This window comes from Acipenser ruthenus, chromosome 27, assembly GCF_902713425.1.
Source record: "Acipenser ruthenus chromosome 27, fAciRut3.2 maternal haplotype, whole genome shotgun sequence".
Taxonomy (NCBI): domain Eukaryota; kingdom Metazoa; phylum Chordata; class Actinopteri; order Acipenseriformes; family Acipenseridae; genus Acipenser; species Acipenser ruthenus.
The window spans coordinates 21859196-21882989 of record NC_081215.1 but is presented as its reverse complement, the minus strand read 5'-3'; the positions used below and the strand labels follow the sequence as shown (position 1 = coordinate 21882989).

At 35.7% G+C, this 23794-nt stretch overlaps 2 protein-coding genes across 3 annotated transcripts; one reads left to right on the top strand and one right to left on the bottom strand.

The window, feature by feature from the left end:
- Positions 1-8: 8 nt before the first annotated feature.
- Positions 9-14235, bottom strand: LOC117432097 (ovochymase-2-like). Of its 2 annotated transcripts, none has more exons than XM_034053563.3 (26): positions 14132-14235; positions 13388-13595; positions 11584-11686; positions 11103-11212; positions 10656-10747; positions 10055-10227; positions 9770-9865; positions 9062-9213; positions 8275-8470; positions 7915-7941; positions 7364-7454; positions 6471-6604; positions 6241-6381; positions 5627-5757; positions 5454-5547; positions 4941-5072; positions 4629-4703; positions 4291-4474; positions 4008-4080; positions 3669-3864; positions 3344-3483; positions 2685-2841; positions 2077-2208; positions 1167-1317; positions 705-844; positions 9-541 (listed from the first exon to the last, which is right to left on the bottom strand). In XM_034053563.3, the coding sequence occupies exons 3-26, from the start codon at positions 11666-11668 to the stop codon at positions 402-404; spliced, it is 3042 nt and encodes a 1013-aa protein (XP_033909454.3). In that variant the 5' UTR covers positions 11669-11686; positions 13388-13595; positions 14132-14235; the 3' UTR covers positions 9-401. The 2 variants fall into 2 exon arrangements, with proteins under 2 accessions (XP_033909454.3, XP_058858613.1); XM_059002630.1 differs by having other exon boundaries at positions 2113-2208.
- Positions 14236-14318: 83 nt separating this feature from the next.
- LOC117432099 (endoplasmic reticulum-Golgi intermediate compartment protein 2-like) lies at positions 14319-23713 on the top strand. Its single transcript, XM_034053572.3, has 13 exons — positions 14319-14450; positions 15252-15360; positions 15465-15511; positions 16244-16314; positions 16941-16981; positions 17218-17316; positions 17676-17771; positions 18232-18287; positions 18417-18515; positions 18980-19074; positions 21307-21469; positions 22863-22958; positions 23573-23713. The coding sequence occupies exons 1-13, from the start codon at positions 14339-14341 to the stop codon at positions 23623-23625; spliced, it is 1137 nt and encodes a 378-aa protein (XP_033909463.2). The 5' UTR covers positions 14319-14338; the 3' UTR covers positions 23626-23713.
- The last annotated feature ends 81 nt before the right edge of the window (positions 23714-23794 follow it).

The window sequence follows — 23794 nt, the reverse complement described above, 5'->3', positions numbered from 1 at the left end:
CTCAACACTTTATTTGTAATGCTTTTATTATGTTATGCAAGTGCTTAATTTGTGTTTGAAACTCACAATGATTGATAAATACAATTGGTTGAGCGAAATACAAAAGATCTCCAAGACATTATTGGCAATATATCACTAATATATTGTGACAAAACTGGTATTATTTTTACTGTTTAGAGCATATCATGAGCAATATAATCTCAAAATTACTTTAACAAAACACACATAAATGTTGTTTCCATGACGGCAACAAGTTTTTTTTTTTTTTTTTTTTATTATTATTTTTTTTTTAAGCTAAATACATTTGGTGACTATTGTATATTAAAAATGTGATGTGAAATTAAGAAATATTCTTGTGAATATTGAAATGAATTAATGCAGATGGAAGGTGTGTTCGAAAACTATTCATCCTTTGAATCCTGAACACTGTACTCCAGCCTAAATCCAAGTGCAGTTCCAACAGCATCGGAGGTGAATTCCACAGTAAGAGCAGTCCCACTGGACCACAAAGTACAGGGCTTTGTATCGCCACAGAATTTAACTGCAGAATAAACAAAAAAAAGGTATTACTATACACGTTAAATATTACTTTAGGCATATGGATGTTGATTCACAAACAAATACATTAGAAACCATCATTTGGCGTTCGTTCTTGAACATATCCATAGCTTTCCCATAGGTTATAATTACAAAAGCAATTCAACCTTTTAAATTCTTGTCTTGGGACATTCCATTATACACGGCAATGAAATCAGAGCAGTTTCCTCCATCTGTACTAATATCGAAGTCTTTGAACTCCACTTTGATGATCTTATCCTTTGGCGCAATGATTCTCCACTGGCAACTGGAAAAATAAATGACAAGATCTTCAAGAAGAGACACCTCTCTCAATATCTCTGAATATTAACACCTTTAAGACATGCAATCATGAGAAATCAAGATATTATTACAGTATATGTATAACATCAATTTGCAAATGGAATAGCATTCCATGATCTAAACAGCATCAGATTTAATAAGTGTGCTAAAACTCATAAAACCTGCTCTCGCCTAGAACTCTTGACTGTTGATTTAGTGTTAGGGGATTAATAAATCAATGTAGTGGTAATCCGAAACAGAATTACTGTAGTGTCCGTATTCACCAGCCCAGAATGAAACAAACGTACCTGACATCATTAGGGTAGTTGTTGGGGTAGCTGGGAGATTGGACCTCTCCTGCTGTTTGCAATAAAATGACATCTTGACAGCCAGAAGCAAAATGAACTTCATCAGTAGTGTTTAAACACTCTGAGGTCTCCATGTGCAGGACTGTCTTGTCTAAAACAAAACGGAATATTTGAAAATCTCAGTTCAAGCTTTTTTAGTCCCTTAAGAACTTCAGAGCTATAGATTCAAGCCTATGTTTTTTTTTCCATTTGTCCATCCTGTGTGTTTTAATTTAAAGTGGAGCAGTATCAATGTGGATTGAATTGGGACTCAGTCAGTAGGAGTTTGGAATAGTGACAGAGTATTTACTCTGATAGAGGAAGTTATCTGAGGACACAAGTGCAGGTTTTAACTTCTATAGGTTGGACAGCTGTATATCATTTTACTGTTGGGAAATACTGTATTTGAGGTAGGTGAATGCATTTACAAATGGCAATTATAAAAAAGCATGATACATATAAGCAGTCTTTGATCTTAGTGTAAAACTGTTTGCAGATTGGATTATAGACTACACTTGGAACCAGCTAACCAGATCTTGAGTTTTACAGACCTCTCCTCATTAAAAATGATTTTGGCAGAAAAGTTTGTTCACTCCATTTTGTGGTATCAGTTTTGCATTTAGAGTGAATTATACAAACCATTACAGGTATGTATACAATACTGTATATGTGTTAACAGCAGTTGATTCATTGGTGGAAACTGCCTAGGAAGGATTTGTGTGTTTTAGGATCTGTGACACGGTTGGAAGTAAGGGTATAAATACAGAGATTATGCAGTGTTTTTTTGGTAGAAGCTACAGCATATGGAAACTAATTAATCCATAAAGATTCAATCATAAAATCTAAAAATGAATACATTCAGTTAACAAACGTTTTGATAAGGCGTCAGGTGAAGGGTCTCGAGTACCAGTCATTTCATGTTGTCCACCTTTCTCTTGTGAATTATTCTCTGGCTGCATGCTGTTCAGTGGTTTTTGTACATCTTCAGGAATATTAGTAGCAACTGAAACACAACAATCATGTATAATGAGTTCACTGTATTAAATGTGAGATATTATAACCCTATTACACCTTATATTCAAGTTCACCATTGAATACAGATGTTGTACAGTATACTATTGATATTTAAATGATGATTTTGAGTATTATATACAATGGTTGTTAATTGATTGAAACACCAACAGTTCAATGGCATAGTTACAGAATACTTCCGTAACAGGGCTAGTGTTTTTAGCTAGTCCTCAAAGGACACAGTGGTTTGCTGACTAAAAACACCAAACAGAAATTGAAAATCCTAGAACCTTCTGAACTTTCCCTTTAAGTGAGTCACACCCTTGGATCGCATCTTTGGGAACTGACTGCAACAGGATTTTATAGCTGGCATACCATTCAAGCCAGACCACACACAGTCATTTGGGAATTAATGTAACAGCATGTTTATTTTGTAGCTATTCTATGACATTGCACTGCACTACTTACAGTTGAGCTGTTCATGAATCCAGTCCATGAAGGCAGGAACACTGGCATAGACTCCAGGTTTCTGGGCTTTCCCACAGCCAGCACCCCAGCTGGTAATCCCATAGACAATGTAATTGGAGTGTTCAGAGTGGCACACCAATGGACCCCCAGAATCACCCTGGAAATGTGTGTTTTTGTTTATATATATATATATATATATATATATATATATATATATATATATATATATATATATATATATATTGTAATTATTTAACAATGTCAGTTTTTTTTTGTTTAATGACAGTAACATAAAAATAAATAAATCCACATTTAGACATACATCCATATTTAGTAGAGACTGGGAAATATTATATTGTCCCACACCCTCAGCTGACTTAAATGTACCATGTCACAAAGGGACGAAAGAGGGAATCTATAGAACAAGAAATGCAATCTTATAATTCAAGCACTGTTGTACTTAACAATGAAGTATTCAGTGCATGGTAATGCTCTGAGAAAGCACACACTGCATAGACTGATAAATATGGTAATGTACTGTACAATAGCTGTTTGAGCACAACAGAACACGCAATGTAAGATATTTCAGTAGCCATTACAAAGTATCCTATTGTATGCTTGTTCAATGTTTTCATATCAAACCTCGGCTGCTTCCTTACCCTGCAGGTGTCCTTTCCTTCCTGCAGAGGGAACCCTGCACAGAACATTCTCTCTGTGGTCCTGTCCGGGTAGTACTGACTGCAGGCCTGCGGCTCCAGCACAGGCACTTCCAGCTGCTGTAGTTTTTTATTAGATTCACCTTAAAGAAACACATTGAAAACAATCAAGTAGACAAATGTTTAATCTAATTCTATCATCAGCGAAGTCATTTCTTTTTTAATGTAATGGTAAATTAATAGCTGCTATGCATGTCAAGATATTAAATCAAAAGCTGCTTAAGTGGAGCGCAGAGGATGCACCAGGTAATCAACGTCCATGCCATACCTATGGCTCTCCCTCCCCATCCTGTGACAGTGCAAAGGCTGGACGGCTCCACTTTCTGTCTGTTTTCAGGAAGACAAGCTGGGCGAGCATAGTAATTATACTGAAGGGGAGCATCCAGCCGCAACAAGGCAACATCGTAATCATTAGAGGAGTCGTTGTAGCTTGGGTGAAGGACAATGCTCTTCACTGATCTTTTCTGTAACAATATATATGTAAAAATAAATAAATAAATAAATGAATAATAATAATAATAATAATAATAATAATAATAATAATAATAATAATAATAATAATGTATAAATGTTGTGTTATTTGATGGTTTATTTGACTGGAACTCACCTGCTCTCCTGGGTCTTCAGTTGAAATGTCATGATCTCCAGCAACAACTACCAGCAGCTTTGAGTATTTCTCACTTAGCAAGAAAGAGGTACACTAAAGTGTTAACATCACTGATTGAAGGCACTCTAATGAAAATGTTCACGTTAATTGTACAATTTGCTTTTCCCATGAATATACCATGGCTCTATGTTTTTAACATTGCTTTACTATGCATGTCTGAGATTGTCCTTGATTAGCTTTGCTACGCTTTGCAAGGTTCTGAGAAAAAGGTAATATCACTTACCGGCCTTGCAGGCAGTGTGCTGCAGTAAGGATCCAGTCCGGCTTGATAATGACTCCTCCGCAGACATGCTCACCGGCAACACGTAAACTGACCTGCCAGGGCCAGGAGTTGGGGACCGCCTCCTCACCCCCAACAATGCGACTGAAGACAAACCTGGCAGGAACCAGCGACATTCCACACACATCTGAAAAAGAGAATTTCAGCAAGTTCTCTCTAAAATAAAATTGATACACAAGGTTCTTTGGTATTGTCTTGTCCTCACATGACCTTCCATTGCTTCTGCTCATCATTAAAAAGATACATATAGGGAGCATAGCCAATAAAAGAATGAAGCAAACCATTCGGCATGTCTGTGTATGGCATTTCTGTTGCTTTAGTCGGTAAGTCTTCAAATCCTTCCAGACCATGCAGAACTGTTGGTTTAAAAAACAAATACATAATCAATTATGGAGAAAACTGCTTACTTATTCTGGTACAGTATGGTGATATACAAAAAAATTAAGAATGTTAATTGAGTTCAGTGAGCCGTGATGACAGGAGGATGACATATCAGGGCATCAGGGAGTTACCACAGGTGAGCATATCATTATATTTCCAATACATATCCGTATTTTCATACAACGTATTATTATTTTTACAGTATAACGCACCTGCTTTACTAATGAAGGAAAATGCTGCACGGAATCCCCTGTATGAATGGCTGTTGTCCGAGGTAAACTGTACAACCAACACGTTTTCATAGCTCAGCACAGGCGGTGGGATGGTTAAGCCACACAACGTGGCTAAAAAAAATAAATAATAATTGTTACTGGGGGAATACATAACTACAAAGAAAAAAGGGTAAAGACTTGAGTTTAATGAGCCATGGTTATAAATATAATAATGTGTAAATATCTTTTAGAGAATGGTTATAATGATAGACAACAATTAACAATAATTAAAGAAACACTGCTATAGCAAAACAGAGTGAGTCTCAGACTATTTAACTAGTGTTTTTTTTATGGCCTAGTTTGTGCACATTCATGCCATGTATGGCATGTACCTGTAACTTTTATAGTTAAAGAGTCACAGGCACAAATCTAACAACAGTAAAAACACAGGCGAAAATAGCTTGGAACTTGGAAATCCTATTAGATCACAACTGCTGTTATAACATCCAATACCTATTTCCTCTGATCCTGCTACATCACCGTACACTTTAAGGGAATCATAGGCACAATCTGTGGACTGTTCAAGTTCAAAATCTTCAAACACCAGCTGAAAAACACGTTTTGGAATCTGTCAGCATTGGGAAAATGGCTGCATGAAATGAAATATGCTGTATCTATACAAATACCTCAATGGCATAGTTTTCTGGAGCATAGATAACCCAGTGGCAGTCAGCTTTATTGTTGTACAGCTGGGGATAGTGCATGCTCTGAATAATACCCTCTGCTAGAAGGACTGCAACTGATCCACAGCCAGAGCCTGCAATTACATGAAGGACAGTTATAAATGACACACCCTTACCACTTACAAAAGCTCCCATAGCCAATGATGCATTTATTTTTTACAATGTACTTCACCAGCTTGAGTTGAAATATATGATCTCTTTACCATACTGCAGTAGTCATTATCAACAGTAAAGGGAAACTATGATACAGGTAGAGAAGACATGTGATTATACAGCATGAAGCCTTTGTGTGTAACCACAACATCTTTGCCTCAGGGACCGCAACAAACTCTCCCGAGCGATTGCTCATGTTTCTGTAGTTGCACAGATAATCAGTTACCAGAATGCATGTGTTGTTGGAATTCAGTGGGGTTATTCTGATATAAAAAAAATAAAATATAAATAAAACAAAGACTTCATTTTTAGATAATGGAAAGGGGGTGATGTCTCAAAAACTCCAGCAAGCTGGCTAGCCTAATAAAAAATATGCTTTATAATATTTAGCCTGGAAAACTTACCTAGTTGAGAATCTGGTTCAACAGCTTTGTACGTCATTGAAAACCCAGTTCTGTAATTGCTGATATCTGACATAAACTTCAGCGTGACACTACTGGAGCCAATCAGAATGGGGAGTGGAGATACACTGCCACAAAAACGCCCTGTAACAGTAATAGAGTTTCACAATAATATTACCACTTTAGGGGAAGAGAGATAACGATTTTGGAAGTGACTATATGAATATACTCACCTATTAGCAAATCTGCCTCAGCAAAAACAGCAAGATAGTCACTGTTGCAGGAAGTGTCTTCTTCCAAATCAAACCGTAAAAAATTTAGCAATATGTATTTTTCCTCTGGAACATGTATAGACCATACACACATTCTGAAAAAAGTAAAGTATTTAACAGATACATAATGAGTAATTGAATGCATTGCAATTGAAGACCATGCATGTAGTTTTCATTGGCAGTTCTGTTATGTTGCTATCTTTTAGAATGCAGCACCCTCCTTTGAATATCATGCTTTGAATCACAGCATGTCAATTAATCTGCAAGGATAATAACTCCTTCTTTTCACTGAATTCATACTGCCTAATATTCCCATTCTTACAATATATGGTATTTAAATCATATTAATATGTCATTATAGCATTGAAGCAGTCAATATTAAAATAAGTACTTTGGCCTTGCCAGAAGGGGAAGCTATTGTTGCAGGATAAGATTAATTGCACTGAACTGCAAAAAAGGCAGAGCATTTACATAATAATTTCCCCTTGTGAAAAGGACAATTGAACTGTGCAGTCACCAGACAGATCTTAAATGCATGCACTGTCAGCCTTTACTGAACAGTAGTCCCATTTAACACAAACTTTGAACTGGCCAAGTCTCCATTGCTAACACAATACTGTACATTGGGCCTAAGCATTGCACACCAATACTCAATAAACACAATATTCTGTCTTTAAAAATCAGTATGTGTGAAAATAACCATAAGTGTTGGAGGAGTATCATTTAAATTAAGATTTAATAAAAAAAACATCACTCTGATAAATACATACCTTTATATCTTCAGTGTTTCCTGGATTCTATTACTGCACACTGCTAATTATATTTCAGATGGGAGTCTTGTTTATAATACTTACTCATTGTTCTCATAGAACTGATTGGGTTTCTCTGGATAATCTATACCACCTTCTATACCAATAAGTGCACCATCTGTGGCACTGCACAGTTCTACGTGACAAAAACATTAGATTTATAAACAACATAATACCATAATAAAAACACATTTTAATTTAAAATCTCAGTATGCGCTACTTTGGTTATTTGTATTACCTAGAACAGTTCTAAACAATATTAAGAAATAGCAATGCTGCAGATTTTGCAGTTTCCTAAAACGTCTTGGGATAACAGAGAAAACAAAATAATCTGGTAAACATGTTGACTGTAAAAACAAATATTTCCCAGTACAACTTTATTAAATCCTTTGTGTGTTTATTAAATCTCTCTCTGCTCCAAATAATACACTCAATAAGCTCAATGAGCAATCAGGTAGAAGAAGACAGCAACAACAACAGTGCCTGGTTTAAGAGCTAACTTTGTACTTGTGTAAACTAACAATGTTCAATGCAAAATGGAATAGAATAAGAGATGCTTATTAAAAGGATTTAGCACAAAATTAATTATTACTTACTTGATGATTTTTTCATTGTCTGAGTCGCTACAACAAAAAATACACAAATGTTAGGCTATTTGTACCACAAAAGTTAAAATAAACCCACTTTTAATCACTGGAATGGAGTCTTTGAAACGCAAGGAAACGCCTTTTATAACAAAACGTATTAAAAAGGGCTTTCAGTAAGGCCTGTTAAACCTCCATGCAACAAGCTAAAGAAACTACAACTTTTATCTAAGTGTTCCACAGCCTGCATTTTAAAAAAATATGTCATCACATAATTCCCCATACATAAGTATTCTATGCAGAATACATTCTAAAGGAAGTGGTGGTCACAAGAGGATTTTGGGACATTCAGTATCAAACCCTTTTCATTACCTTGGATTAGAGTTTTCTGAATCCAGGGCAGAAAGAGTGCCACATCTGTAAAGACTCCTGGCGATCCTCTACTTGGTTTTGATTTGCTGATGTTATTTATCCAACTGCGGGCACAGCCCATCCCAAATGATGTAATTCCAACAAGAGTCCAGATACCCGACTCCCTCTGGCAAACAAGGGGACCTCCAGAATCCCCCTAAATTAGACACAGGTTGATTGCGGCTTTAACAATGCATGAAGTGCCACTAGCAACATACAAAATTACCAACAGGCGTCCTGTCTGTTCCGCTGTGGAGATTTGTGCTGCTCTGTTATTTTTAATACTCATTGCCCTTATAAAAGTGTATCATGGTAAAAGCATAGCAATGTGCAATTAAGCATAGTGAAAGCATGGTAAAGCATAGGCAAGCATTGCAAAACTCAGAGATGTGTGGTAAAGCATATACAAAAAGCATGGCATACCACACATGGGAAAAGCATGGGGAAACTGCAGAAATACTGTGGTAAACTTTTATAAGGGTACTGCTTCATGTACATTAAGCTAACTGTCCTTTAGGATCTATCTGAATGATCGAAATACCCAGCTGGCATTTTCCACAGTGATTTATTGACCACCTTATTCATTTCACCAATGACCTGCATTTTAAGATGCCAGTTTTTAGATCCCTAAGTAGTAATTCAAGCTGCAAACGAACGTACTTTATACTGGCTGGGCATGGTAACAGGTCTGTAATATTTAACAATAGGAATAGCTTGTGAAGACAGTATCTATCCTTTTCTCACACACCTGGCATGCGTCTTTTCCTCCCTCTTCAAAGCCTGCACACAATACACTGTGCCCCTCCATTGTGCGCCTGAAGGTTTTCAGCACACTGATACACTTCTCTGACTCGAGGATTGGCAGCTGTACCTCCCGTAGGACATCAGGGAGCAACCCATCTAAATAAGAAATGAAATTCAAGAAGCTGAAAAAGCAGCCATCATTAACTCCGCTGATCAGTAGCCTACCATGAAAAAGTAGTCACTATTAACTGAATTAACAGTGTGTTGATTAACTGCAAAGGAGTCCCTTTCAAGGATTCTGAATTTGTAGCTAACAGTAACCAAGCAAAACATAGGGCAGAACTATGGCCTAGATTTGGATATTCTGAAGAACGTGAAGGTGCCTGTGCTATATCTCTATTAATGAGGAGATTAATTGTCTCCTATTGTTAATAACAGCCTATGAGCATTTACAACTCATATATTCATGCCCTGTCATGTAGAGACTTAAAAAAAAATGTTGTGCAAAGGACTATCAGGCTAATGTTACAACATATGTCAGTTGTGTTGCTACATGCAGTTCCATAATGGGGGAGCTAAATGCATACCAGTAAAGTATTTATGAATATGTGAAAGAGATAGTGACAGTGGCAGTGTATTAATATTCACTATTAACCCTACTACTAGAGTGATTTTGCAGCCACTTTAAAGAGCTTCAAAAAGCTGCACTTACTTTCCTTTAGACGCCCCCACCCAGTGGTAGTGCACAGAGTTCCGGGTTTGAAGACTTCATCAGGATGGGGCAGACATATAGGCTGAACTTTATCACCTGGATTGTTTGTAAAGAAATAGAAGAGTAACAGTATGCAATTACCTGTTCTAAACAGATGATGTTGTTTATTTAGATTTTGTAGATTTTGTATAAAGACTTTCAATTTACGAACTCAGAGTTGCTTGCTTGCTTGCTAGCTACAGAAAGGTGGTCTACTGCATGTAAATGAGTCATGGAAGAGCTTACTGAATTTAATTTGTCCATCCAGCTCCAGCAGTGAAATGTCATGGTTTAGCGGGTTAGCCAGTTTAAACAGCTCGTGGGATATGGTACGTTTCACTGGGAGGCTCTGCTCCTCTTTGTCAACAGCAGACTGTTTATGGTCCCCAACAGAAACTTTCAACTCTGTTAATGTTATACTGACATACAAAAAGGATTAAACATATATCAATGCCAATGACCTTAAAGACTGACAGCAAAAAATCACATATGAATTACTATAGTGTAGTACGACCTACAACCTGCAACTGTCATTATTTTGTGGTCATTACTTTTGTAGATAGTGGAAAAAGTCATCACTTTCTGGTAAACGGTAAGAGGTAAGAGAACACAAACAAACAGCCCGCTATCCATCAGTTCTATTGTTGTTATCACTTGAAATGTATTTGCTTACGATTGTAAGTCGCCCTAGATAAGGGCGTCTGCTAAGAAATAAATAATAATAATAATAATAATAATAATAATAATAATAATAATAATAATAATAATAATTCTCTAATAGCTTCAGGCTTCATTTTTATCTAAAGAGTTATTTGTACAGAACAGAGAATAAATATTGTTTCCCTACTCAGAGTCAATGCAGTGTGCTGCTGTTATAACCCAGTTTTCAGAGATGATAGTCCCTCCACAGATATGCCTCCCTTTTTGTTTTAGAGAAACCTAAGAATAAATCAGAGAAAAGACAATCATAATAATAATAATAATAATAATAATAGTTCACTTTTTTGATATTCTAGATGCATTGTATTCACAAGCTTACTAGAATTTGTATGCAAACACAAAATGCTGTTCTATAGTAACTAGAAAGCTATGCAACAAAAATCATAACTACGGCACTGTCAAATATAATTTAGAATTGAAACTGTAGGCCCTACTTCTCAGCTATTTAAAGTCTGTTTATGAATCCAATAAAGTTTGATATTTTTCTATAATAGTCCCAAACTGTTGCATTAATTTCATAATAACAGACATCAGTGAAAGCTATGTGAATTGGATCTGACAATCTCTCACTCACCTGCCATGGGTGTGATCCATATGTGGATTCCTGCCCTCCAACAATTCGAGATAAAAAGGTCAAGAAGTTTGATACCCTGCCTTCCGTTTGACGCAGCCCACATTTAGGACCTATGATGTGAGAAAATTTTTTAATAAACATCAATGTCAAACACATTGGGGTTTACGTTACTGAAACAGCAGCAGATTTAAATATTGCCACCTTAAAATGCATAAAGCCTATACAACACAATTATTAGAGCAAAAGTCCAGTGCTAGATACATCGGGTGCTGATTTGGTAATTGAAATACAGCCCACTATAGCATATATATTCTGAGGGTTATCAGACAGAATTCCTAAATAGCTCAATCGGAACATTACGTTTCCCAGTGCGATTACCTTCATGTTTTGGAGATGAAAGCTCTGTACTGGTATAATAACTTTATTTAGCTTTATATCATGTATACTTTTTTCTTTTAAAAAGTTGACGCGTACTGCTTACCGTTGTCGGAGGGCAGGACAGCGGCATAGCTTTGCCTGCAGTAGGACAGTGCCAGCAGTGCGAAACAGATCTTTACTCTTTCCATCCTGCCTCGGTGATTGATCTAATGAGACAACAGAAGCTCATTTATAGAGGTGGACAGGACGTGTCACACGGTGGGAATCAACTAATTAGAGTGGAAGTTACTTGTTAACCAGGTCATGAAACATTAAGCAGAGCGGGATAAAGTTTTGTAACTCCAGCCAAGTAGAACACCCCCCAAGGCTGATTTCCTATGGCATTAAATGGTACTGTGCAATGTGCCCAAGTCAATTGGCACCATAATAGACTTTGGGCATTCACCAAGGCAATGTTTGATACACCACATTAAAGGAACGTGGCATAAAAAATGTCAGTGATTCACTAAGTGGTCATAAACAAGGTCAAGTTTACAGTCGGCAGACAGGACGATCTGTTCTTTAAAATACTCATTGTTTTGTCTCATTAAACAGACTCTTTTATGTGCACATGAGAGACACAAACAGCTACTCCCTGTCACCCAGAGATGGGCAGGTACTTAACTACGGTAAGCAGTACTGAAAAAAAAGTTTGGTATGTAAAAATCTAACCACACTTTCCCTCATGTTTACAATATATAGCATAGTTAAATTATATATATATATATATATATATATATATATATATATATATATATATATATATGAATACAGTGCTCACCCTTTATAACGCTATAGTGGGGAGCTGTAGTTACAAGTCTGTGCTATTTGTGTTCCGCCTTATAACAAGTATGAAAGGGCTACTGTAATGGCATTATGGAGCAAATGGGAGCCACAACCCTACTGTGTTATAACCGATTCCACACTATAATGACGGGTGAATATATATATTCTATCAAATATTTGAAAGCTAACCTCATAATTATAAGTATTGGATGGCTCACCGCATGGCAGCACTGAAAGTATTTTATCTAAATATCTAAAAACTGGAGACAAGGACATAATTGCGGTCTTCTGTTTGCAAGACCAAATAAAATCAATAAAAATTCCAGCAGAACAAGGAGCAGAACAAGAACACAATGACACTCATTACGCAGAATTTAACACTGCTAGAAGCCAAGTTCTTCCAGATGGAAAATTGGACAGGTAACTGTTGTTTATTTTTCATTACAGCAGTCTAAACGTGGTAACAAATGCAGTGCCTCAGAAGTTTTACAGCCTCCCCCAGCTAGTAAGTTTATATTGTCAAAATGGAAATGGTTGTCTTAAAAAAACACTGTCATTGCTTAACCATGTGTAACACAAAGAGCTGGTTGTGATGAATCCCACTTTGACATTTGTGTTAAATGTTTAGGACGTCTGAGACAGGAAACTGCAGCACCACAGCACGCAACTGTAGATTGTGTAATACTGACAGTAAAAATTGTGAGACAACTTCCGTATTGAAGTCAACACTTAGAACAATATGCACCATTTACATCTACCAGTAACAAGGGGTATTGGTAATGTCAGCTATTGGATTTTATTCACAAACAATGGTATTTTGAATATAAAAAAAGCTTTTAATATTTACCATTAAAGAACCCCTGACTCACCTAAAAAGATCTATAGTTGTTTCTTGTAAAATACAAAAAAATGAGCTGGGACAGAGCTTAAATAAGACAGCTAGAGTTTTGTAAGGATTCTTTTAAAATATATATATATTTTAAATGTAATTTCACTGATGCCAGTGTATCATCTTTTTGATCAAACATCCACAATTTAACAAAAACAATAGAGCAAATTTAATGAAATGCAATAAGCCATACCTTGGTACCATTTCTGGTTTTTCAGGGGTCTGGGAAACAAAAGGCTAGTTCTCCTTCAATCGGTGCTTCTGTGGAGATGCAGTTTACATGTTCTTGAACAGCGATGTGCAGGAGACATGCAGGAGTTACCGGCCATGCTGTCTTCCTGTCCTTTTAGAGTGGGGCAAGGAGAGGAGATTCTGAGCAGCTAGACACCATCCATGGTACACTGCAGTAAGAAACAAACACAACAAAGGAATAAGGTCTTTTATAAAAACACTGATATTAAAAATTATAAAAGCTGAAAATTAAAGAAAGAAAGAAAGAAAGAAAGAAAGAAAGAAAGAAAGAAAGAAAGAAAGAAAGAAAGGATAGTCATTATTTTTATCTGGTTGCATGAGAATATTTTCCTGGTTAAAAGGCCGTGTAATTGGTATCTGCTGTGCCAGTTTTTGTTTTCTTTGAATTAGTGCACCAACTGCAATGTAACAGCAATTGATCCGTTGAGTAAGTCTGTCTGGCTTTACCTGTTTAAGACACATTCAAAAAGGTCAATCTAAAAAAAAAAACAACACATATTTATTGTACTTTGAGATAAGGAAATGGCAAGTTTAATATATATATATACTGTACTGCTGTACTACAATACAGTTGTTACCTATATATATATACTGTGAACTCTTGGGTATGCACAGTCTGAACTGGGTGTTGTCTATAGTTTTTGCTCATGTTGAGCTAAAAAATATTTTTCTTTTACATACTTACAAATCCTGTTCGATCACATTCCTTGCACAAGGAGAGCAGTCGTGATCAGACCTAGTCCTCTTTGCTGTCTGTTCCGGGAGATCCTCACAAACAGATTTGGTCTTACCAAATAAATAAATAAATATTGTTGGATATTGTTGTACACTAAATTATACAGGAGCAATAAGTCAATAAGTTAAATATTTAAATTACTTTTGTTTTGGAAAAATGAGAAGACGGCTCAGTAGTAGAAAGTCATCCCAACATCTTTTTAAGGAGTTTGATGTTTTCCCAAAACTTCCTGAGAGTTGCGTTGAAGCGTCTGCTGCTGGTGGCACAGGTCAGAACTGCACATTATGTTGAACACTGTCTCTAAGAACATTGTTATGGTTTCTTCTCTAATTTAATGTACTATGTTTACATATAATGCTAGACACTGTATTATTAACAGTACTTGTTAATGAAATCTAAATACAGTACAAACAAATATTGTTGTATTACATTTATACTAGAGTTTGCTGACTGTTAAGATGTGCACCTTCCAAATAAAAAGATTTATGTTCTAAAATGTAATTGTGCTTCCAGGCACACACACACACACACACACACACACACACATCATGTACAGTTGTTCAAGATCTAGCCCTGGTTATCATTGCTTACAAGTGTTCTATCACAGGGCTGCTTAGAGTTGAATTCCTTCACAGTGGGTAGTGAGCCTGCCTCCCTTGAGAGTCAAAATAGTAATACAATCTAACTAAACCCGCATTAAACAAACTTGCAAATTAGACTTTTTCACAATATATGAGCTGCACAGCCCCTCACCTACTGTACTTAATAAGAGTAATCTAATTCAAAGGTGATCATTTAAGTGAAAGGGGCTCATTTGTAAATTGGTTTAATGGTGATTTAGTCTGTTTTTCAACTGATTGGACACAATTAGCTGTGATTAATCATCTTGTGAAGGGTATGCTGTTTCACTTTAACAGTTAATAATTGTTTACCATTAGTCCAAATTAAAAAAAAAACGTGTTCAGTAAAGACCCAGACTATAAGTACTGACTCACATTCAGTGTTTAACTAATTACAACTCAATGCACAATGATAATAACATACAGTTCTTATTTATTAAATTATACAGTTTCTCTGCTTACCTTCACACTCATTGGTGTTTTAAGCCTCTGGGAATTCTGGTACTTCCAAGAAAGCTGGATTAAATACGATTATGAAGTGGACAGTGACATCACAAGGTAGGAAAATATAAAAACAACACGTTTTTTTAAAATTTTTTATTAATATTGTCAGAAGTTAATCAGAAAATTACTTTAAACACATGTCCTTTTCTTTATTGCAGCAAACTGCAAATTAATATTGATATAACTGTTGCAGCAAAATGTGATTGTAAGTACGTTTGTTTGGTTTTTTTCCTTTTTGAAATTCATTTATTTTAACAAAAAAGTGGAGAAATATTCTTGTTGTTCTGTTTGTTCTCCTTGTTGAAGAAACAACACAAAACAAAGAAAAATCTTCATTACTCTCTAAATGAACCACTTGTAGAAAATAAAAATGGACACAAACTATTACACATAAGTGACATCAAAATATATAGTAATTCACATGCAACAAGAAAGGATATAGTTACAGAAGTGGCACCTTTTTAATAATGCTGCTTGTACAGTATTTCCAGTTGCTATGCAAATTGGTTAGCCCCAGTCTTTTGTTAGAATTGTTGATATCAACAATTCTCAATATTATTTTTTTATATAAAAAAATTGAATTGTTGATATTTTAAAAAATGTTAGCTTTTTTGTTGATGTTAGAAATACATTATGTGTTTTGTATTTGCTCTTATTAGGACTGAAGTCATTGTATTTTGTATCTTGCTCTTAATTGTACTGTAATTCTTGATATGTATTTTTTGTATACAACAGTAAGTCGCACTGGGTATGGGCGTCTGCTAAGAAATAAATAATAATAATAACAATTCTTGAGATGCAAAATAGAATTGTTGATAACAAAAACTCAAATTCCTTTCATTTGCGCTTGATTGTTTTTGTCCATGTAAAATGTTTTGGGTGACATAGATACCGTCGATAACTCGGTGCAATAATGTACACATTCTGTATTTGATAGCAATTGGTGCAGATGCTCTAGATGTGGCTAAATCAATGGTAACGAATTCAGAACATCTCCAGTATAAACCTGTAAGTAGCGTATTCAACATTACTGTATATTGTTCCATAATATTTATAAAAGTTCTCTCAAAGGTTAGAGTGTGTTTTGAAACGTAAAAAGTAATCAAAACATTTTCAAAACAGTCCTAAACACTGTCTTTAAATGAAGTGCAGGTTAAAGTTTTTGTACACCATTGTTAGTACTTATGGGGCTGGTTTCTCAGACATCAGTTAATCCTAATCGTGGACTCTCTTACCTACTGTAGGGTAGCATTAAGTAGCCCAAGACTTGTGATCATCAGACTATTGGTGTAGTAAAAACTAGCTCTATAGAGCCTGCTATAAAATTGCATATCTTTCTGAACTTTTACCAGGCTTTAGAATTGTACCTTCATGTAATGACTATTTCTGTAGCCCAGCAATCAAACCATGTACTTGAAATGTGCTGCTGTAATAGTCCTTGCCCACTTATATTCATCAATTATGACAGTGCCTGTAATATACAATAGAAGGGAATAAACACAAGCTGCCCCAGTTAGCTTCCATTTAGTAATGCATTGTTTCATATAAGTGCCGGTAATAAACGCAAAAGATAATATTCAGGATTTACTTTTGTTTGACTCTACACATATCATTTACTTTATTATCTCAAACAGGATTATTTTGAATTAACACCAGAACAACAAGCTTGGCAAAGGTATTATTATTATTATTATTATTATTATTATTATTATTATTATTATTGGTATGACTGTAAACATTTGATTATTTGACATCATGGAAAAACGTTCTTCTCTTTGTGTCTGTCTTTATTCAATATGTATAAGAAATACAATGCATCTTCACTGGGCTTTATTAAACTATCCTGGAAACACAGCTTTCATCATCATCATCATTTTCTTCTTCTTCTTCCTCATTGTGTTTTGTAACCAGGAAAACGCAGAGCAGTCAGAACAGAATTCAAGAACCTACTATACTGAACAGCTTGATCCAGTCTTCCTTTAATGACAGTCTGCAAAGAATGCCACCAAGGTAATACTGACGGCAAAAATAAAGTCGACTCAAATAAATATACAGTATATTCCATCATTCAGATAGTTAAAACAGATGAGAAGTGCCATTTATATTTTTTGTGTCTCATATTAACGTTCCCTTGTGACTTATTTCTAGTGTCCTCAGTTTATTTACAATAAACATGTAGTTCTTCATTAATCCCTGCTGAAAATCCCAGCCACAATCGGTGTGAACCAGTGACTGGCAAGAGTTTGGATATGGAACAAATATTTACAGATTTTCTATTTGATACCTGGCTTGAATATTAAAAAAGATGAACATGGTTAGGTTTAATAATATTAAAACAATGGACAATAACCCTTTTTTCTTTACTCTAGAGAAATTAAGCCTGCAGATCCCCCTAATGCATGCAGAATTCATGGCTCAATCCAAGTAAACAAAGTCGCTGGAAACTTCCATATTTCTCTTGGAAAGTATGTATCAGTTATGACTATATTGATGTTCTGCTTGACTGGAATGCTAAATGCATAATGCTTATAAGTGATGTTAAATTCACATTATCAATCGTATTTTAAAGATTTTTTAAAATTAATTTCCATCATAATATGTTTTAATACATGTTAAATACATTATAGGCTCATCTTGTATTTAAGAATCAAAAGATTTTCAGCACAATAAAGGGGGGGTTGGCAGTAATGATGGTAACACAGTACAACTAATATCAGAAAAAACAATGTATTTAAAAGGATTTCAAACAGCCTTTAGGGAAGTTTTGATTTTTTTTTAAGCAGCACCCATTCAGGTTTTTACGGGTTTAATCTCATTTGTAATCATAACCAAAACAACTTCTAAACATGTTTAAATCTTATTACCAGAAACACAAAAACCTGTTTTGTGTTTCTTCTTTAAACATCTACGTATTTTCATTTCCAGGCCCCTAACAGTTTATGAAGTTCACATGCACTTGTCAAGCAACTTTGGTGCAGAAGGTACTTCTTACACTCGTTCTTTTCTACACATTAGCAGCAGTTTTGTTTTACTTTGACACAAATGCATGTCTGATACACTGTAATTGCTTTCAAGAAATGTTGCAAGCCCTTTGTTGTGGTCCCTTTCAGGAGCTAATTTCTCCCACCGAATCAACCATTTTTCATTTGGAGACCCTGCATCTGGACTCATCAATCCACTAGATGGTAGTGAAAAAATCACACACTCAGGTGAAAACCCTTTGTATATAAATGCAGGCCTATTTTATATCTTGGAGTTACACTGTGCAGTATGTAGGCAGTTATACCTAAATATTATATCCCAGTGTGGAGTAGTGGTTAGGGCTTTGAACTCTTGACTGGAGGGTTGTGGGTTCAATCCCAGGTGGGGGACACTGCTGCTGTACCCTTGAGCAAGGTACTCAGATTGCTTCAATAAAAAAAATAACCCAACTGTATAAATGGGTAATTGTATGCACAAAATAATTTAATTGTATGTAAAAATAATGTGATATCTTGTAACAATTGTAAGTCGCCCTGGATAAGGGCGTCTGCTAAGAAATTAATAATAATAATACATTCGAAAATCTTTTAATTTTTTAATTATTACCATTCAGGGTAGTTTTCTGCAGGTGATGCTTTTATACTTTAAATGGTGTAATTTTAAATACACTATTATGTACATTTTTTTTTAGATACAATGTTTCAATACTTTCTAGTGGTTGTGCCAACCAAAGTAAAGACATACACGTTTGCTGTAAACACCCACCAGTATTCTGTTACAGAAAAGGTAAGATGTTAATGTATGTCATTCTTTTTTTTTTTAGATATTCATCCAAGTATAGCATTGCCATTTGGTGCAGTATTATAGCATTAGATCAATCACCAAACATCATTACTATTTTATACACATAAACATGTAATAACATTTATAGCCACCAATATAATGGGATTGTCATATTAATGAATTATATTCAGTGTCTTGGTGATATATAACATGTATATTGCAATCTGGCAATATAACCCGAATAAATATTGATTGCAGTTTACATACAGTAAAAGCATAAACGTCTTGCAAGTCATAATGCCAGCATACAGAAACCTAGCCAGGCATAGTGAAAGAATGGAAGACTATTGCACGGCAATAGTGCATGTGGGCGTGTCAAGAGAATGAGAAGCAACTTCATTGACATACCACTAGATTTGATATATTTCAATAACTTATGTTTTCATGGTTTTCATTTTAGCTAGATTATTATCAATGTGTCACCAGGAATTAGTGCATCCTCCTTGAAAATCTATCCGACGATACCCAAGTGTCTCTGGAAGTTGCTTAGGTCAGTACTTATGACGAGTGACATAAAATTGATCACAAAACTTCAGTCAGTGACCTCTTTCTAGTACATGGTTTTAGTTTGGTTTTCCAAAAAGGTATTCCTGTATGTATTGTTTATAAAAATAATTGCCTATTTCTCTGTATTTTGCTGTACAAGAGATTCAGAATCTTTTTCAAACAAGGCAATAACGTCACAGTAGTGTGATTTATATCAAAATATTAAACTAGGGCCATAGATCTGGCTTACTGGTTTGACGACCAAACTGAGAAATAACAAATTAATCTTGTGATAAGTATAAGATTAGTGTGTACAGAACGGTTTGACCTTTTCTTCTAAGTTCCTGTACATTTGACACATTGGAGAGGAAATAAAAGGCTTCCCTGGGTTGCCATATCCATTTGCTTTATGGCTCACCAAACAGCTCTCCTCTTCCAGAAGGAAAGCTTGCAGTGTACAATGTGTCCAACAAGACAGTGAATGCTGGTTATTTTAGTGCATGCAACAAGACGGTTTGTTTTAGTGCATGCTTTCTAAGTTTAACACAGAGCTGGTATTATAAAACTCTGCCTACTGTAAAATGAAACCTCTATTTTGTGTTATATTATCCAAACTGATTCTCCTGTGTCATGTTGCCTAGAAACCTTGATACAGCAAGTCATGGGAAAGCAATTTGAGTTCACAGAGATTCAGAGCAGTTTGGGAGCACCCACAGTATTGATTGTATTGATTTTGTTGTCCTGTTATTTTAAAGCAACACTTTACTTATTGATTATCAAGATTGTTAGCAAACAGTCATAAAGATAAGAATACAAATGGAGCCAGGAGTTAGATTGCTTCTCTTGAGATCATAAACCAATTCTTCATCATCTACCCAATTTAACAGTTACAGTACATACATAGTCACATGTATGTACTATGTATGTACTGTAATACTATGTATGTACTGTCATTTTGTGGCATGTGAATACCAAAGTTCAGTTGTGCCTTTTGTTAATGGAGAATAAAACAATAAAACAATACTATTTTGGGTTTAGAAAGCAATGCACCAATTGGTGTAGTTGTGCATGTACAGCTGTGGGCAAAAGTTTGGGATCACCCTATAGAATTAACTAACGAAACCTGCTGAATAATGTGGTGGGGCTAATTGGATACCTGCAAAGCAAAACAGAGGAGACCCCTCATGGAATATCCCTTATATTCCACGAGGGGTTAATTATGATGTTCACAGAGCTCCGATTCAGGGAACAGTCATGACAATTCCAAGCAAGGTGCTTTGGGGGAAATTCTGTACGGGACAAACAAGCCTTTTAAAAAATATATATATATAATTGCAAGCTTGCAAAGATAATACAATGATGTTTAATTGCTGTTCGTGGTAGCGATTTTCAAATGACATGTTTGTTTTCAAGAGTTGCAACCCTATCCTAGCCTTCGTCAATCTATTTAGATTGCTTTTTTAAAAAACAACTCTACTTCATTTTATTGTCTGTAGTTACTCTGTTGTAAGGAGGGATTTTATATGGGTCCGTTCCTTCCTGAAGTCCCAGAGGATATTTTGAAAAAGGAGCCGCTTTGTCTCAAGATAGCAGCAGTTGAAACGTGTAAAAATCACCTGCCTATATTCCTATTGAAACACGTTGCTAAGCATTTTACAATGTTGTTTCTTATTGTTTAATATCTTACAGGACACAACAGTCAATGTCAGCAAGGAACACCAGGGAATACCTGGGATCTTCATTAGGTATGACATTAGCTCCCTGACTGTCAAGATCACAGAAGAAGGGATAGCCATAGGTCAGTTTGCTACAAGGATTTGCGGGATTGTTGGAGGAATATTTTCAACTGCAGGTAAGAACTGTGTCTTTGAACCCTTTTTAAAAAGGTTTTGTACTTTGTAATCCCCTTGTACAAGTCATCAGAATAATGGTATCAGTACAAAATGAATAACCTCCACTTGCTGCATGTTCCGTGACGGAGATGCAGCTACAAGGAGGGAGACTGCTCATTTACCAGAAGCACAATTTCTAGGGCTATAAATAACCTGGATAACCAGCATGGTCTGCTTTGAGTAGACAGAAAACTACTGTTGTAACCAGTTAGTCAAGGTCATGAATCACATAAAATTGAACACGATTGTGCGACATTACAGCTTTAAACTATACATATTTACAAATTAAAATCTCAGTGAGACGGCTATTAAGAATAGCTGCCTCAGAGGGCTCAGCATGGTTCATGGTTTTATAAAAAACTTCAATGTGAGCAATTTATTTTTAAGGTCAGAATGACTTTTTTGGTCTGCTAAAGATTACATTGACATTGTGTCTATTGGCCAAATGATCTTATTTCACAAAATGTCCCATTCAGTTCAATAGTCAGTGTTAATTGTGATTCGAACCAAAAGGTATGTACTAGTTCTATGACTGGAAGAGCAGACTACACCTCCACTTTGAAAGAGCCATCACCATGCCAAAAGTGTATATATTGGTTATACTTCCCTATCAGCAGTGTAAAGCAGTTTTAAAAGTTCTTCCCCCCTTTATTTTGCCTGTTCATTCAAAGCTTCAGTTCTCCCTGTAGTATTTGTGCCTGGCAATCATTTACACAGACCAAAGTAAATGCAATCGCTTCCAGTATGTGTTGTTCCTATACTCGGGGCTGCCTCACAGTTCAACCTAAATGCTGCCTTTATAAGCAAAGTACTGTTTGCTGCAAACATGTTTCATACAAGCTGAAGACAATGGGAATCTGCAAACCAGAAATCAGAACTAGGTCAAAAGGTGCAGCAGCCTGGAGACTGGCCCAGCTCACATAAAAATTGAAACACATTCTGTGGTCTAGGTTTGTTTTTTAATTGGCAGCACAGCACATCGCTAACAACTCACAAATTTAGCTGAACATGTTCGAGAGAAAATGTGGTTTGCCAAACAAGCAACAGAGTGGTAAGAAGATTCAACATCACTTAGCATACACAAACATTCAGACCAGTCTTGCTCTCTGTCTGAAATTGTTCCGTAAAGCATAATTCACAGGCATTTTAAAGTATTAGCATCCCAAGTACACATTGGATTCATTTTACTAATTTCACTCTTCTCATCAATGTACAGTAGCTGATGAAAAAGGAGCCTAAAAAGTAAAAACATGACAGTACTAAAAGGTATTTTTTTATTAGATACACTGCCAACAAAAGGGATCCTGTAATTTGCTGTATGACCTGAATTTCCACTCCATTTCTTCCCCACAGGGCTGCTCCACAAGTTTTGTGGATTCTTAATTGAGGTCATGCTTTGTCAGATTTCTCCAGAAGCACGGAGTCAAAACACTCCACCTACTTCCACAGGTTGGTTAGAAAACACACCAGTTCATATTTTAAAGATTTGCCGATTAGCTTCCCCACAATAAGTCAGGAATAATCTTTGCCGAAGCATGTGTTGCCAGTTAGTAACCACAACAAACAAAAATCCAAGCAACAACAAAGACAATCCTACTGGACACAATTGATATTAAACATGTACAAAATTAAACATAAGGTAAACAAAGATGATACTGTATAATGTTGTATTCTTGTATTGCTCAAATTTGTACATGGCTAGTAATTAGAAGGACTGAGCATTACTTTTTAACATGAATTCAGTATAGCCACTGACATAATAAAGAATCAGTTACAGCACAGAAAGAACTGTACGGCATTAAAGGTGACCCCCTCAAGCTTGTTTAAAATAGAACAATTCAATCTCTTAATACACTTTGTAAAGTGGTGACGTGAATACAAAAGCTGGTGCACACAAAAAGGATTAACAATTTATTTTTAGAACCAGCGATAGCTTCGCAGGTATGGATATTTAGTTGTCCATAAGAGGAAATGCTGTACTGTAATCAGTATTATTTCTACACATGAACAAGGTGTGTAGATTTAATGCACTGCTGTAACAGTTGCTTCATTCATATTCACAGGTAATGAGGAAGATCAGCAGCAATCGGAACAAACTACCGAAACCACAGAATGACGCAGTATATTCTACAAAGGTTGTTCTTTTGTTATGGCTTAATATTGATTTTGGATTGACATATTTCAATAAATTGGGCAATCAGTAATCTGGTGTTGATGTTTATTATTTACTGTTTTGTCTCATTAACTCTTCCTATTAAAAAAAAGACCATCCTGGACAGTGAACA